General features: G+C 58.6%; 1 protein-coding gene across 1 annotated transcript in view; it reads left to right on the forward strand.

Annotated features, from left to right (window-relative positions):
• Positions 1–15,063, forward strand: part of EPHB4 (EPH receptor B4) — a gene marked incomplete at its 5' end in the record, with an annotated part of 22,585 nt that continues 7,522 nt past the window's right edge. The window contains 14 exons of the mRNA XM_071420332.1: positions 1–123; positions 498–2,165; positions 3,696–3,699; positions 4,670–4,825; positions 5,633–5,868; positions 6,216–6,519; positions 7,305–7,435; positions 9,583–9,748; positions 11,303–11,402; positions 12,304–12,359; positions 13,259–13,372; positions 14,017–14,206; positions 14,291–14,358; positions 14,507–14,754. Coding sequence (XP_071276433.1) covers positions 1–123; positions 498–2,165; positions 3,696–3,699; positions 4,670–4,825; positions 5,633–5,868; positions 6,216–6,519; positions 7,305–7,435; positions 9,583–9,748; positions 11,303–11,402; positions 12,304–12,359; positions 13,259–13,372; positions 14,017–14,206; positions 14,291–14,358; positions 14,507–14,754 — 3,564 coding nt within the window. The remainder of the gene's footprint in view (positions 124–497; positions 2,166–3,695; positions 3,700–4,669; positions 4,826–5,632; positions 5,869–6,215; positions 6,520–7,304; positions 7,436–9,582; positions 9,749–11,302; positions 11,403–12,303; positions 12,360–13,258; positions 13,373–14,016; positions 14,207–14,290; positions 14,359–14,506; positions 14,755–15,063) is intronic.

Genomic DNA, 15,063 nt, shown 5'->3' on the forward strand with positions numbered 1-15,063 from the left:
ATTTGGGGTTTTGGATATTTTGGGCCCCGGTCTGACCCCCCCGCCCCCCCAGAGACGCTGCTGGACACGAGGCTGGAGACGAGCGACCTGCGCTGGACGGTGCATCCACCTGGGGAGGGACAGGTGACACCTGGGGACACACCTGGGGCATTGGGGACATTGGGGACACACCTGGGGAGGGACAGGTGACACCTGGGGACACCTGGGACACACCTGGGGACACACCTGGGACATTGGGGACACACCTGGGACACACCTGGGACACACCTGGGGACATTGGGGACACCTGGGGACACACCTGGGACACACCTGGGACACACCTGGGGACACGGAGGGGTGGACCAGAGGTCGCCAGCCCCGCTCACCCTCTGTCCCTCTGTCCCTCTGTCCCCCCTGTCCCCCTGTCCCCCCTGTCCCCCTGTCCGTCCCTGTCCCCCCGGTGTCCCCCCGGTGTCTCGGTGTCCCGCCGGTGTCCGTCCGTCCGTCCGTGCCCGCAGTGGGAGGAGCTGAGCGCGCTGGACGCGGAGCTGGGCGGGGCCGTTCGCACCTTCGAGGTGTGCTCGGGGCGGGGCGGGGGCGGGGCCGAGCGGGACCACGCCCCTCCGCGGGGCCGGAGCCCCGCCCAGAACGGCCGGAGCCCCGCCCAGAACGGCTGGAGCCCCGCCCAGAACAGCTGGAGCCCCGCCCAGAACAGCTGGAGCCCCGCCCAGAACAGCTGGCTCCGGTCGCGCTGGGTGCCCCGCGGCGCCGCCACCACCGTGATGGCCGAGATCCGGTTCACCGTGATGGCCTGCGACAGCCTCGGGGCCAGCCCGGGGGACAGGGACAGAGCCAGGGGGACACGGGACACTGACAGGGACAGGGACAGGGACAGCGACAGCCTCGGGGCCGGCCCGGGGGACAGGGACAGAGCCAGGGGGACACGGGGGATACCGGACAGGGACAGGGACAGGGACAGGGACCGGGACAGGGACAGGGACAGGGACAGGGACAGCCTGGCCGGGGGGACATTGGGGACATCGGGGACACGGGACAGACCCAGGGGGACACGGGGGATACCGGACAGTGACAGGGACAGAGCAAGGGGGACGCGGGACAACGACCCCGAACACCTGGATCGCCATGGAAACGACCCCAAACACCTGGATCTGCATGGAAATGACCCAAAATCCATTGATTTCCATGACAACCACCCCAAACCCCTCGATCTCTGGGGAAAGGACCCCGAACCCCTTGATCTCCACGGAAATGACCCCGAACCCCTCGATCTCCATGGAAATGACCCCGAACCCCTCGATCTCCATGGAAACAACCCAAAACCCCTGGATCTCCACCCAAACGACCCCGAACCCCTCGATCTGCACGGAAACGACCCCGAACCCCGCGATCTCCACGGAAAGGACCCCGAACCCCTCGACCTCCACCCGTTCCACGCCCCGGGCCCCGCCCGCCGCCGCCGCCGCCGCCGCAGCCCCGTCCCCGCCGCGCCCCGCACCTGCAAGGAAACGTTCTCGGTGTTCTACCACGAGTCCGACGCCGACACGGCCACGGCCACGTCCCCTCCGTGGATGGAGAACCCCTACGTCAAGGTGGACACGGTGGCCGCCGAGCACCTGGCGCGGCCGGGCGGGCCCCGGGGCCGCGTCAACCGCAAGGTGCTGCGGCTGGGCCCGCTGAGCCGCGCCGGCTTCTACCTGGCCTTCCAGGACCTGGGCGCCTGCATGGCGCTGCTCTCCGTGCGCCTCTTCTTCCGCCGCTGCCCCGCGGCCACCGCGCGCCTCGCCCGCTTCCCCGCCACCGTGCCCGCCGAGCTGGTGGCGCCCGTGGCCGGGCAGTGCGTGCCGGGCGCCGTGCCCGCCGCGCAGGGCTCGCCGCTGATGTACTGCCGGGAGGACGGGCGCTGGGCCGAGCCCCCTGCCCTGGGATGCGTGTGCGGGGCTGGGATGGAGCCGAGCGAGGGGACGGGGTGCCGGCGTGAGTTTGGGGTGATTTACGGGGATTTTGGGTGTTTTATGGGGAATTTGGGGTGTGGGATTGCCACAAAGGGGATGCCGCTGATGTACTGCCGGGAGGACGGGCGCTGGGCCGAGCCCCCTGCCCTGGGATGTGTGTGCGGGGCTGGGATGGAGCCCAGTGAAGGGATGGGGTGCCGGCGTGAGTTTGGGGTGATTTGAGCTGGTTTTGGGTGTTTTATGGGGTGTAGGATGGGCGCTGGGCTGAGCCCCCTGCCCTGGGATGCGTCTGTGGGGCCGGGATGGAGCCGAGTGAAGGGACGGGGTGCCGGCGTGAGTTTGGGGTGATTTACGGGGATTTTGGGGTGATTTATGGGGTGTTATAGGGTGTGGGACGGGCGCTGGGCTGAGCCGCCTGCCCTGGGATGTGTGTGCGGGGCTGGGATGGAGCCCAGTGAAGGGACGGGGTGCCGGCGTGAGTTTGGGGTGAATTACGGGGATTTTGGGTGATTTATGGGGAATTTGGGTGATTTATGGGGAATTTAGGATGATTTATGGGGAATTTGAGGTGATTTGGGCTGGTTTTGGGGTGATTTATGGGGATTTGGGGTGATTTATGGGGAATTTGGGTGTTTTATGAGGATTTTGGGGTGATTTATGGGGATTTTGGGTGTTTTATGGGCTGTGGGATGGGCGCTGGGCCGAGCCGCCCGCCCTGGGATGTGTCTGTGGGGCCGGGATGGAGCCGAGCGAGGGGACAGGGTGTCGGCGTGAGTTTGGGGTGATTTATTGGGATTTTGGGTGATTTATGGGGTGTTATAGGGTGTAGGACGGGCGCTGGGCCGAGCCCCCTGCCCTGGGATGTGTGTGTGGGGCTGGGATGGAGCCGAGTGAAGGGACGGGGTGCCGGCGTGAGTTTGGGGTGATTTTAGCTGATTTTGGGTGATTTACAGGGATTTTGGGGTGATTTATGGGGATTTGGGGTGATTTATGGGGAATTTGGGTGTTTTATGAGGATTTTGGGGTGATTTACGGGGATTTTGGGTGATTTAAGGGGAATTTGGGTGATTTATGGGGATTTTGGGTGATTTACGGGGATTTTGGGGTGATTTATGGGGTGTGGGATGGGCACTGGGCCGAGCCCCCTGCCCTGGGCTGCGTCTGTGGGGCCGGGATGGAGCCGAGCGAGGGGACAGGGTGTCGGCGTGAGTTTGGGGTGATTTATTGGGATTTTGGGTGATTTAAGGGGATTTTGGGTGATTTATGGGCTGTGGGACGGGCGCTGGGCCGAGCCGCCCGCCCTGGGGTGCCGGCGTGAGTTTGGGGTGATTTGAGCTGATTTTGGGTGATTTACAGGGATTTTGGGGTGATTTACGGGGATTTTTGGGTGATTTATGGGGAATTTGGGTGATTTACAGGGATTTTGGGGCGATTTACGGGGATTTTGGGTGATTTATGGGGTGTAGGACAGGCTCTGGGCCGAGCCCCCTGCCCTGGGCTGCATCTGTGGGGCCGGGATGGAGCCAAGCGAAGGGACGGGGTGCCGGCGTGAGTTTGGGGCGATTTGAGCTGATTTTGGGGTGATTTGAGCCGGTTTTGGGTTGTTTTAGGGTGTTTTGTGTGTGTTTTCGGGTTTTTTTAGGGTGTTTCGAAATGTTTGGGGTGATTTAGGGTCCCCTGATGTGATTTAGGGTGTTTCAGGGTGCTTTGTTGTGCTTTTTGATGCGTTCTGGTGTGTGTTAGGATGGTTTCGGGGTGTTTAGTGGTGTTTTGGGGTGTTTTGGGGTGATTTGGGTGTTTCGGGGTGTTTTTAGGGTGTTTTAGGTAGTTTTGGGTGTGTCTGGGGGGTTTTTGGTTTGTTTTGGGGGTCTGAGGAGGATTTCTGGGGTGTTTTGGGGTGTTTCATGGTGTGTGAGGGCGTTTTTTGCTGTTTTTGGTGCGTTTTGGGGGTGTTTTGGGGTGTTTTATTGGGTTGTTTTAGGGTATTTTATGGTGTTTTTGTGTGTTTTTTGGTGTTTGGGGGCCTGTGGGGGATTTTTGGGGTATTCTGGGGTGTTTTGGCCGGTATTTTAGGGTGGTTTTTGGTGTTTTGGGGGAGGTTTTGGTGTGTTTTGGGGTGTTTTGGGGTGTTTGGGGTGTTTGGGGTATTCTGGGGTGTTTTGGGCGGTATTTTAGGGAGTTTTTTGATGGTTTTGGGGGAGTTTTTGGTGTGTTTTGGGGTGTTTTGGGGTGTTTGGGGTATTCTGAGGTGTTTTGGAGGGTATTTTAGGGCGATTTTTGGAGTTTTTGCTGTGTTTTGGGGTGTTTTGGTGTGTTTTGGGGTCTGTGGGAGATTCCTGGGGTGTTTTGAGGGGTATTTTAGGGCGTTTTTCGCTGTTTTGGGGCTTTTTCAGGTGTTTTGGGGTGTTTGGGGTATTCTGGGGTGTTTCAGGCAGTATTTTCGGGCGTTTTTTGCTGGTTTTGGGGCTTTTTCAGGTGTTTTGGTGTGTTTTGGGGTGTTTGGGGTATTCTGGGGTGTTTCAGGCAGTATTTTAGGGCGTTTTTTGCTGTTTTTGGGGCGTTTTCAGGTGTTTGGGGTGTTTGGGGTATCCTGGGGTGTTTCAGGCAGTATTTTAGGGCGTTTTTCGCTGTTTTTGGGGCGTTTTCAGCTGTTTTGATGTGCGTTATTTGGGGGGTCTCTGGCTGACCCCCCCTCTGTGTGTCCCCCCCCCCCCCAGCGTGTCCCCCCCAGACGTTCAAGGCGGAGCCGGGGGCGGGGCGGTGCCGGCCCTGCCCCGCCCAGAGCGAAGCCCCCGCCCCCGGAGCCCCCGGGTGCCGCTGCCGGCCGGGATTTTACCGGGCCCCGGGCGAGGGAGCCGCGGACCCCTGCTCCGGTACTCGGGTTTGGGGCATTTTGGGGGAATTTGGGGGAATTTGGGGTGTTTGGGGGGAATTCGGGGTGTTTGGGGGGAATTCGGGGTGTTTTGGGCGTCCCAGGCGGGATTTGGGGGGTCCTGGGTGGGTTTTGGGGGTCCCAATGGGGGATTTTGGGGTTTCTGGGTGTGTCTCTCACTCGGTTGGGATTTTGGGGTCCCAATGGGGGGTTTGGGGGTTCCTGGGTGTGCTTTGAGTGTCCCAATGGGGGATTTTGGGGTTTCTGGGTGGGATTTTGGGCGTCCCAGGGTGTGTTTTGGGGGTTCCTGGGGGGGATTTTGGGGTCCCAATGGGGGATTTTGGGCTTTCTGGGTGGGATTTTGGGGTTCCTGGGTGTGTTTGGGGGTCCCAATGGGAGGTTTTGGGGTCCCTGTGTGTGTCTCTCACTCGGTTGGGATTTTGGGGTCCCAATGGGGGATTTTGGGGTCCCAATGGGGGATTTTGGGGTTCCTGGGTGTGTTTCGGGGGTCCCAATGGGGGATTTTGGGGGTCCCAGGGTGTGTTTTGGGGGTCCCAATGGGGGATTTTGGGGTTCCTGGGTGTGTTTTGGGGGTCCCAAGGGGGGATTTTAGGGTCCCAATGGGGGATTTTGGGGTCCCAAGGGGGGATTTTGGGGGTCCCAGGGTGTGTTTCGGGGTCCCAATGGGGGATTTTGGGGTCCCAATGGGGGATTTTGGGGTTTCTGTGTGTGTCCCTCACTCGGTTGGGATTTGGGGGATTTGGGGGTCCCTGACCCCGCCCCCTCTGACCCCGCCCCCCTCCGGCAGCCCCGCCCTCGGCGCCGCGCGCGCTCCTGGCGCTCGTGAACGGCTCCAGCGTGCGCCTGTCCTGGAGCCCCCCCCGCGCGGGGGCGGAGCGTCCGGACCTGCGCTACCACGTGGGCTGCCGGGCGTGCCCCGCCCCCTCCCGCGGGGCCCCGCCCCCCGCCGCCGCCCCGCCCCCCTGCGGGCCCTGCGGGGCCCTGGCCTGGGCGCCCCCCCCCCGGCCCGCAGGGGCTGCGCATGCCCGGGGTCAGCGTGGCCGGGCTGCGGCCCAGGGTCACCTACAGCTTCCGGGTCAGCGCGCGCAGCGGCGTCAGCGCGCCGGGGTCACCGCCGCCCGAGGCGCCCGCGGCCGAGATCAACGTCACTGCGGGGGCTGATGGTGAGAGACTGAAAAACAGCCAAAAACACCCAAAAATACCCCAAAAATACCCCAAAAACACCACAAAAACACCCAAAAATACCCCAAAAACCGCCCCAAAACCCCCCTAAAACAGCCCAAAACCCCCCCGGGGTCACCGCCACCCGAGGCCCCCGCGGCCGAGATCAACGTCACTGCGGGGGCTGATGGTGAGGCACTGAAAAACAGCCAAAAACACCCAAAAATACCCCAAAAATACCCCAAAAACACCACAAAAACACCCAAAAATACCCCAAAAACCGCCCCAAAACCCCCCTAAAACAGCCCAAAACCCCCCCGGGGTCACCGCCGCCCGAGGCGCCCGCGGCCGAGATCAACGTGACAGCGGGGGCTGATGGTGAGACACTGAAAAACAGCCAAAAACACCCAAAAATACCCCAAAAATACCCCAAAAACCACCCCAAAACCCCCCCGGGGTCACTGCCGCCCGAGGCCCCCGCGGCCGAGATCAACGTCACTGCGGGGGCTGATGGTGAGACCCCAAAAACAGCCAAAATCACCACAAAAACACCCAAAAACCACCCCCAAAACCCACCCGGGGTCACCGCCGGAAATGCCCGAAGTCACCCCAAAAATACCACAAAAACACCCAAAATCTACCCCCAAAATCACCCGAAACCACCCCAAACCATCCCCAAAACACCTCCAAAATACCCCAAAAACCAACCCCAAAAGACCCCACCCCAAACCCACCAGGACCACTCCAAAAACTCACTCGGGACCCCCAGAACCCTCCAAAAAACCCCCAAAAAACCCCAAAATCCCCCTGGGTTCCCCCCTAAAAAAACCCAAACCACCCCAAAATAACCGAAACCACCCCCAAAATAACCAAAACCACCCCAGAAAAACCAAAACCATCCCAAAAAAACCCGAAACCACCCCAAAAAACCCAAACCACCCCAAAATAACCGAAACCACCCCAAAATAACCAAACCACGCCAAAAAAACCGAAACCACCCCAAAAAAACCAAAACCACCCCAAACGCCCCCCCTCCCCCTGGGATCCCCAAAATCACCCCCAAACCCCTCCCAAAATCACCCAAAAAACCCCAAAATTCCCCCAGGTTCCCCCCAGAACAAACCCAAACGACCCCAAAATAACCAAAACCACCCCAAAACAAACCCAAACCACCCCAAAAAAACCAAAACCACCCCAAACCCCCCCCCTACGGGATCCCCCAAAATCCCCCAAACCACCCCAAAACCCCCCAAAATCCCCAATCCCCCCCAAATCGCCCCCATTGGTTTCTCCCGCAGTGCCCCCCCCCGTGTCGGACGTGGTGCGGGTGGGGGCGGGGCCCGGGGGGGTCACCCTGGCCTGGCCCAGCCCCCCCCCGGGCCCCCCCGGGCCCCCCGTGCTGGACTGGGAGGTCAAAGTCTACGAGAAGGTGGGCGGGGGGCGCGGGGGGATTTTGGGGGGGTTTGGGGGGGTTTGGGGGGTAATTGGGGGGTTTTGGGGGAAATTGGGGGGGATATTGGGGGATTTTGGGGGGTCTGGGGGGATATTGGGGGGTCTGGGGGAGGTTTGGGGGAAATTTGGGGGGAATTTTGGGGGGATTGGGGGGGAAATTGGGGGGATATTGGGGGATTTGGGGGCATTTTGGGGGGTCTGGGGGAATTGGGGGGATATTGGGGGGGATTTTAGGGGGATTTTGGGGGAATTTTAGGAGGGTCTTGGGGGATTTGGGGGGGATTTTGGGGGGTCTGGGGGAGGTTTGGGGGGATTTTTGGGGGATTTTGGGGGGTTTGGGGGAGGTTTGGGGGGATTTCAGGGGGATTTGGGGGGATTGGGGGGATATTGGGGGGTCTGGGGGAGGTTTGGGGGGATTTCAGGGGGATTTAGGGGGATTTTGGGGGCATTGGGGGGATATTGGGGGGTCTGGGGGGATTTTGGGGGCATTTTGGGGGGTCTGGGGGTAATTCGGGCGTCTGGGGGGATATTGGGTGGTCTGGGGGAGGTTTGGGGGGATTTCAGGGGGATTTGGGGGCATTTTGGGGAATTTTGGGGGGGTTTTGGGGGGATTTTGGGGGGGTCTGGGGGGGATTTGGGGGGTCCGGGGGAGGTTTGGGGGGATTTCATGGGGATTTGGGGGGATTTTGGGGGGTCTGGGGGTAATTGGGGGGATACTGGGGGGTCTGGGGGGATTTTGGGGCATTTTGGGGGGTCTGGGGGGATATTGGGGGGATTTCAGGGGCATTTTGGGGGGTCTGGGGGATATTGGGGGGATTTTGGGGGGGTCTGGGGGAGGTTTGGGTGGATTTCAGGGGCATTTTAGGGGGGTTTTGGGGGGATTTTGGGGGGTGTAGGGGAAATTGGGGGGATATTGGGGGGTCTGGGGGGATTTGGGGGCATTTTGGGGGGTCTGGGGGGATTTCAGGGGGATTTTGGGGGTAATTGGGGGCTTTGGGGGGAATTGTGGGGATTTTAGGGGGGTCTGGGGGGATATTGGGGGGTCTGGGGGAGGTTTGGGGGAAATTTGGGGGGAATTTTGGGGGGTCTGGGGGGGATTGGGGGGGATATTGGGGGGTCTGGGGGGGATATTGGGGGGTCTGGGGGAAGTTTGGGGGGATTTCATGGGGATTTGGGGGGATTTTGGGGGGTCTGGGGGTAATTGGGGGAATATTGGGGGGTCTGGGGGGATTTGGGGGCATTTTGGGGGGTCTGGGGGAGGTTTGGGGGGATTTCAGGGGGATTTGGGGGCATTTTGGGGAGGTTTGGGGGGATTTCGGGGGGATTTTGGGGTGTTTTGGGGGGTTTATTTTGGGATATTTTGGGGTGGTTTTGGGTGTTTATTTTGGGGTATTTTGGGGGATTCTGGGGCTTTATTTGGGGCTATTTCGGGGTTTTTCACACCGCTGTGTCCCCCTGCAGCTGGGGGGTTTTTTTGGGGTATTTTGGGGTGGTTTTGGGGGTTTATTTTGGGGTGGTTTGGGGGTTTATTTTGGGGTATTTTGGGGTGGTTTGGGGGGTTTATTTTTGGGTGTTTTGGGGTGGTTTGGGGGGTTTATTTTGGGGTATTTTGGGGTGGTTTTGGGGTTTATTTTGGGGTGGTTTTTGGAGTTTATTTTGGGGTATTTTGGGGTGGTTTGGGGGGTTTATTTTGGGGTATTTTGGGGTGGTTTGGGGGGTTTATTTTGGGGTATTTTGGGGTGGTTTGGGGGGTTTATTTTGGGGTGGTTTTGGGGGTTTATTTCGGGATATTTTGGGGTGGTTTTGGGGGTTTATTTTGGGGTGTTTTGGGGCTTTATTTGGGGCTATTTTGGGGTTTTTCACACCGCTGTGTCCCCCCCTGCAGCTGGGGGGTTTTTTTGGGGTATTTTTGGGTGTTTTGGGGTGTTTGGGGGGTTTATTTTGGGGTATTTTTGGGTGTTTTGGGGTGGTTTTTGGAGTTTATTTTGGGGTATTTTGGGGTGGTTTTTGGGCGTTTATTTCGGGGTTTATTTTTGATGTTTTTGGGGGTTTATTTTGGGGTATTTTGGGGTGTTTTTTGGGGTTTATTTCGGGGTTTTTCACACCGCCGTGTCCCCGCCGCAGCTGGGGGGCGGGGAGGGGCCCCCCCAGTTCCTGACGGTGCCGCGGCCGCGGGCGGAGCTGGGGGGGCTGCGCCGGGGGGGCCTCTACGGGGTCCGGGTCAGGGCCCGCTCCGAGGGCGGCTACGGCGAGTTCGGGCCCGAGACCACGGTCAGCGCCTCGGGGAGCGGTGAGGAGAGACCCGAAACACCCTGAAAATGACCCAAAATCTGACCTAAAACTGCCCCAAAAACTGCCCTGAAACTGCCCCAAAAACTGCCCTGAAACTGCCCCAAAACCTGCCCTAAAATACCCCAAAAACTGCCCTAAAACTGCCCCAAAACCTGCCCAAAAATACCCCAAAAACTGCCCTGAAACTGCCCCAAAACCTGCCCTAAAACTGCCCCAAAAACTGCCCTGAAACTGCCCCAAAAACTGCCCTAAAACCGCCCAAAAACTGCCGTAAAACCGCCCCAAAAACTGCCCTAAAGTACCCCAAAAACTGCCCTGAAACTGCCCCAAAAACTGCCCTGAAACTGCCCCAAAACCTGCCCTAAAATACCCCAAAAACTGCCCTAAAACTGCCCCAAAACCTGCCCAAAAATACCCCAAAAACTGCCCTGAAACTGCCCCAAAAACTGCCCTAAAACCGCCCAAAAACTGCCCTAGAACTGCCCCAAAATCTGCCCTAAAATACCCCAAAAACTGCCCTGAAACCGCCCCAAAAACTGCCCTAAAATACCCCAAAAACTGCCCTAAAACCACCCCAAAAACTGCCCTTAAACCACCCCAAAAAAAACCCTGAAATACCCCAAAAACTGCCCTAAAACCACCCCAAAACCTGCCCAAAAGTACCCCAAAATCTGCCCTAAAACCACCCCAAAAACTACCCTAAAATACCCCAAAAACTGCCCTAAAATACCCCAAAAACTGCCCTAAAATACCCCAAAACTATCCCAATTTCCCCCAATTTCCCCAATTTCCCCCAATTTTCCCCAATTTGCCCAATTTCCCCCAATTCCCCCAATTTCCCCCAATTTCCCCCAATTTCCCCCAATTTCCCCCCAATTCCCCCAATTTCCCCAATTTCCCCCAATATCCCCCAATTTGCCCAAAATCCCCAATTCCCCCCAATTCCCCCCAATTTCCCCCCAAAATCCCCAATTTCCCCCCATTTCCCCCAATTCCCCCAATTTCCCCAATTTCCCCAAATTCCCCCCAATTTCCCCCCAAAATCCCCAATTTCCCCCAATTTCCCCCAATTTTCCCCAATTTTCCCCAATTTTCCCCAATTTCCCCCAATTTCCCCAAATTTCCCCAAATTTCCCCCAATTTCCCCAAATTCCCCCCAATTTCCCCCCAAAATCCCCAATTTCCCCCAATATCCCCCAATTTCCCCCAATTTCCCCAAATTTCCCCCAATTTCCCCAAATTCCCCCCAATTTCCCCCCAAAATCCCCAATTTCCCCCAATTTCCCCCAATTTCCCATTTTCCCCAATTTCCCCCAATTTCCCCAAAATCTCCAATTTCCCCCAATCCCCCCAATTTCCCCCAATCCCCCAATTCCCCCCAATTCCCCCCATTTCCCCAATTCCCCCAATTTCCCCCATTTCCCCAATTTGCCCAAAACCCCCCAATTTCCCCCCATTTCCCCAATTTGCCCAAAACCCCCAATTTCCCCCCATTTCCCCAATTTGCCCAAAACCCCCCAGTTTTCCCCCATTTCCGGCTCTGTTCCCGCAGAGGGGCCCCGGGGGGGTCCCGGGGGGGTCGTGGCCGGGGCCGCTGCCCTGGGGGGGCTCCTGGTGCTGGCGCTGCTGGGGGGGGCCCTGCTCTGCCTCAGGTGAGGGGAATTGGGGGAATTTGGGGGAATTTGGGGATTTTGGGGCGATTTGGGGGGATTTGGGGGGGATTTGGGGCGATATTTGGGGCAATATTTGGGGATTTCAGGGGGTTTAGGGGGATTTGGGGGATTTTGGGGGAATTTGGGGGGATTTGGGGGGTTTTGAGGGGGATTTGGGAAATTCGGGGCAATTTTTGGGGGGGATTTGGGGATTTCAGGGGGTTTAGGGGGATTTGGGGGGATATTTGGGGAATTTGGGGAATTGGGGGGGATTTGGGGTGATATTTGTGGGGGATTTGGGGATTTCAGGGGGTTTGGGGGGATTTGGGGCGATTTGGGGCGATTTTGGGGGGATATTTGGGGAATTTGGGGAGATATTTGGGGGGGATTTGGGGGATTTTGGGGAATTTGGGGGAATTTTGGGGAATTTGGGGAGATTTTGGGGAATTTGGGGGGATTTGGGGCGAGATTTGGGGAGATTTGGGGGATTTTGGGGGGATTTGGGGCGATATTTGGGGGATTTTGGGGAATTTGGGGCGATATTTGGGGGATTTTGGGGTGGTTTTGGGGGTTTTGGAGTCCCTGGTGTGGATTTTGGGGTGGTTTTGGGGGTTTTTGGGGTCCCTGGTGTGGATTTTGGGGTGGTTTTGGGGTTCCTGGGTGGATTTTGGGGTGGTTTTGGGGGTTTTGGGGTCCCTGGTGTGGATTTTGGGGTGGTTTTGGGCGGTTTTGGGGTCCCTGGGTGGATTTTGGGGTGGTTTTGGGGGTTTTGGGGTCCCTGGGTGGATTTTGGGGTGGTTTTGGGGGTTTTTGGGGTCCCTGGTGTGGATTTTGGGGTGGATTTGGGCGGTTTTGGGGTCCCTTTGGGGTCTCCATCCCCGTGTCCCCCCCGTCCCCGCAGGCGTTGGCGGCTCCGGGCGCAGAAGCAGCGACGAGAGCCCAGCCCCGGGGGGGCCGGTAAGGGAACCCCAAAAACGGCCCCAAAAACTGCCCCAAATGGGCCCAAAAACGGCCCCAAAAAGGGCCCCAAATGGCCCCAAAAATGGCCCCAAAAATGTCCCCAAATGACCCCAAAAATGGCCCCAAATGGCCCCAAAAATGGCCCCAAATGGCCCCAAAAATGTTCCAAATAACGTCCCCAAATGACCCCAAAAATGGCCCCAAAAACGGCCCCAAAAATAGCCCCAAAAGGCCCCAAAAATGTTCCCAAAAATGGCCCCAAATGACCCCAAAAATGGCCCCAAAAGGCCTCAAAAATGGCCCCAAATGGCCTCAAAAATGTTCCAAATAATGTCCCCAAATGACCATGAAAATGTCCTGAAAAAGGGCCCCAAATGGCCCCAAAAATGTCCCCAAAAATGTCCTGAGAAAAGGCCCCAAATGGCCCTAAATAGACCCAAAAATGGCCCCAAATGACCCCAAAAATGTCCCCAAAAATGGCCCCAAATGGCCCCAAAAGGCCCCAAAAATGTCCTCAAATGCCCCCAAAACCAGCCCCAAAAATGGCCCCAAATGACCCCAAAAATGTCCACAAATGTCCTCAAAAACGACCCCAAATGGCCCCAAAAATGTCCTCAAAAATGTCCTGAGAAAAGGCCCCAAATGGCCCTAAATAACCCCAAAAATGGCCCCAAATGACCCCAAAACCAGCCCCAAATGTTCCAAAAAATTACCCCAGGTGTGCCCCCAGTGTGTCCCCAGGTGTGACCCCAGGTGTGACCCCAGGTGACCCCAGGTGTGTCCCCCCCCAGGTGTGACCCCAGGTGTGACCCCAGGTGACCCCAGGTGTGTCCCCCCCCAGGTGTGACCCCAAGTGTGACCCCAGGTGACCCCAGGTGTGTGTTCCCCCCCCCCAGGTGGGAAGCTCTACATCGACCCCCTGACCTACGAGGACCCCGAGGTGGCCCTGAGGGATTTCGCGCAGGAGATCGACGTCACCTGCGTCACCATCGAGGAGGTCATCGGCGCAGGTGGCACCTGGGGGGACACACCTGGGACACCTGGGGGGACACACCTGGGACACACCTGGGACACACCTGGGACACACCTGGGACACACCCGGGGGGACACACCTGGGGACAGCTGGGACACACCCGGGACACACCTGGGGGGACACCTGGGACACACCTGGGGACAGCTGGGACACACCTGGGGACAGCTGGGGACACCTGGGGACACCTGGGACACCTGGGGACACACCTGGGGACACCTGGGACACACCCGGGACACACCTGGGACACACCTGGGACACACCTGGGGACACCTGGGGACACCTGGGACACACCTGGGGCATCACAGACACACCTGGGACACACCCGGGACACACCTGGGACACACCTGGGGGACACCTGGGGACACCTGGGGGGACACCTGGGACACGTGGGACACACCTGGGGACAGCTGGGGACACCTGGGGACACACCTGGGACACACCTGGGGCTGTACTTTGGGAGGATTTGTGGCATTTTAGGGGGGTCTCACCTGTCCCAGGTGGGTTTGGGAAGGTGTGGGTGGGATTTTGGGTATTTTTGGGTGCATTTATCAGGATTTTGGGTGCATTTATCAGGATTTGGGGTATTTTTGGGGTGTACTGATGCGATTTACCTGTCCACAGGTGAGTTTGGGGAGGTGTGGCACGGGCGGCTCTCCCTGCCGGGCCAGCCCGAGGCCGAGGTGTGGGTGAGATTTTGGGAGCATTTATCAGGATTTGGGGTATTTTTGGGTGCATTTATCCACATTTTGAGTACATTTATCAGGATTTGGGGTATTTTTGGGGTACATTTACCCACATTACCTGTCCGCAGGTGAGTTTGGGGAGGTGTGGCGCGGGCGGCTCTCCCTGCCGGGCCAGCCCGAGGTGTGGGTGGGATTTTGGGTGCATTTATCAGGATTTGGGGTATTTTTGGGTGCATTTATCCATATTTTGGGTGTACTGATGCGATTTACCTGTCCACAGGTGAGTTTGGGGAGGTGTGGCGCGGGCGGCTCTCCCTGCCAGGCCAGCCCGAGGCCGAGGTGTGGGTGGGATTTTGGGTGCATTTATCAGGATTTTGGGTACATTTATCAGGATTTTGGGTACATTTACCCACATTACCTGTCCGCAGGTGAGTTTGGGGAGGTGTGGCGCGGGCGGCTCTCCCTGCCGGGCCAGCCCGAGGCCGAGGTGGCCGTGAAGACGCTCAAGGGCGGCGCGGGCGAGCGGCAGCGCCGGGAGTTCCTGCGCGAGGCCGCGCGCATGGCGCAGTTCCTGCACCCCAACGTGCTGCGGCTGCGCGGCGTCGTCAGCGCCGGGAGCCCCGCCATGATCGTCACCGAGTTCCTCATGCACGGGGCCCTGGACGCCTTCCTCAGGGTGGGGACATTGGGGACACCGAGGGGACACTGGGGACATTGGGGGCAATGGGGGCATTGGGGACATTGGGGACACTGGGGCATGGTCAGTGCCGGGAGCCCCGCCATGATCGTCACCGAGTTCCTCATGCATGGAGCCCTCGATGCCTTCCTCAGGGTGGGGACACCGAGGGGACACTGAGGGGACATTGGGGACATTGGGGACATTGGGGACACTGGGAACATTGGGGACACCGAGGGGACATTGGGGGGATTGGGGGGATTGGGGACACTGAGGGGACATTGGGGACACTGAGGGGACACTGGGGAC

This window comes from Agelaius tricolor, unplaced genomic scaffold (assembly GCF_023055355.1).
Source record: "Agelaius tricolor isolate 1412-34295 unplaced genomic scaffold, bAgeTri1.0.p SCAF_135, whole genome shotgun sequence".
NCBI lineage: Eukaryota > Metazoa > Chordata > Aves > Passeriformes > Icteridae > Agelaius > Agelaius tricolor.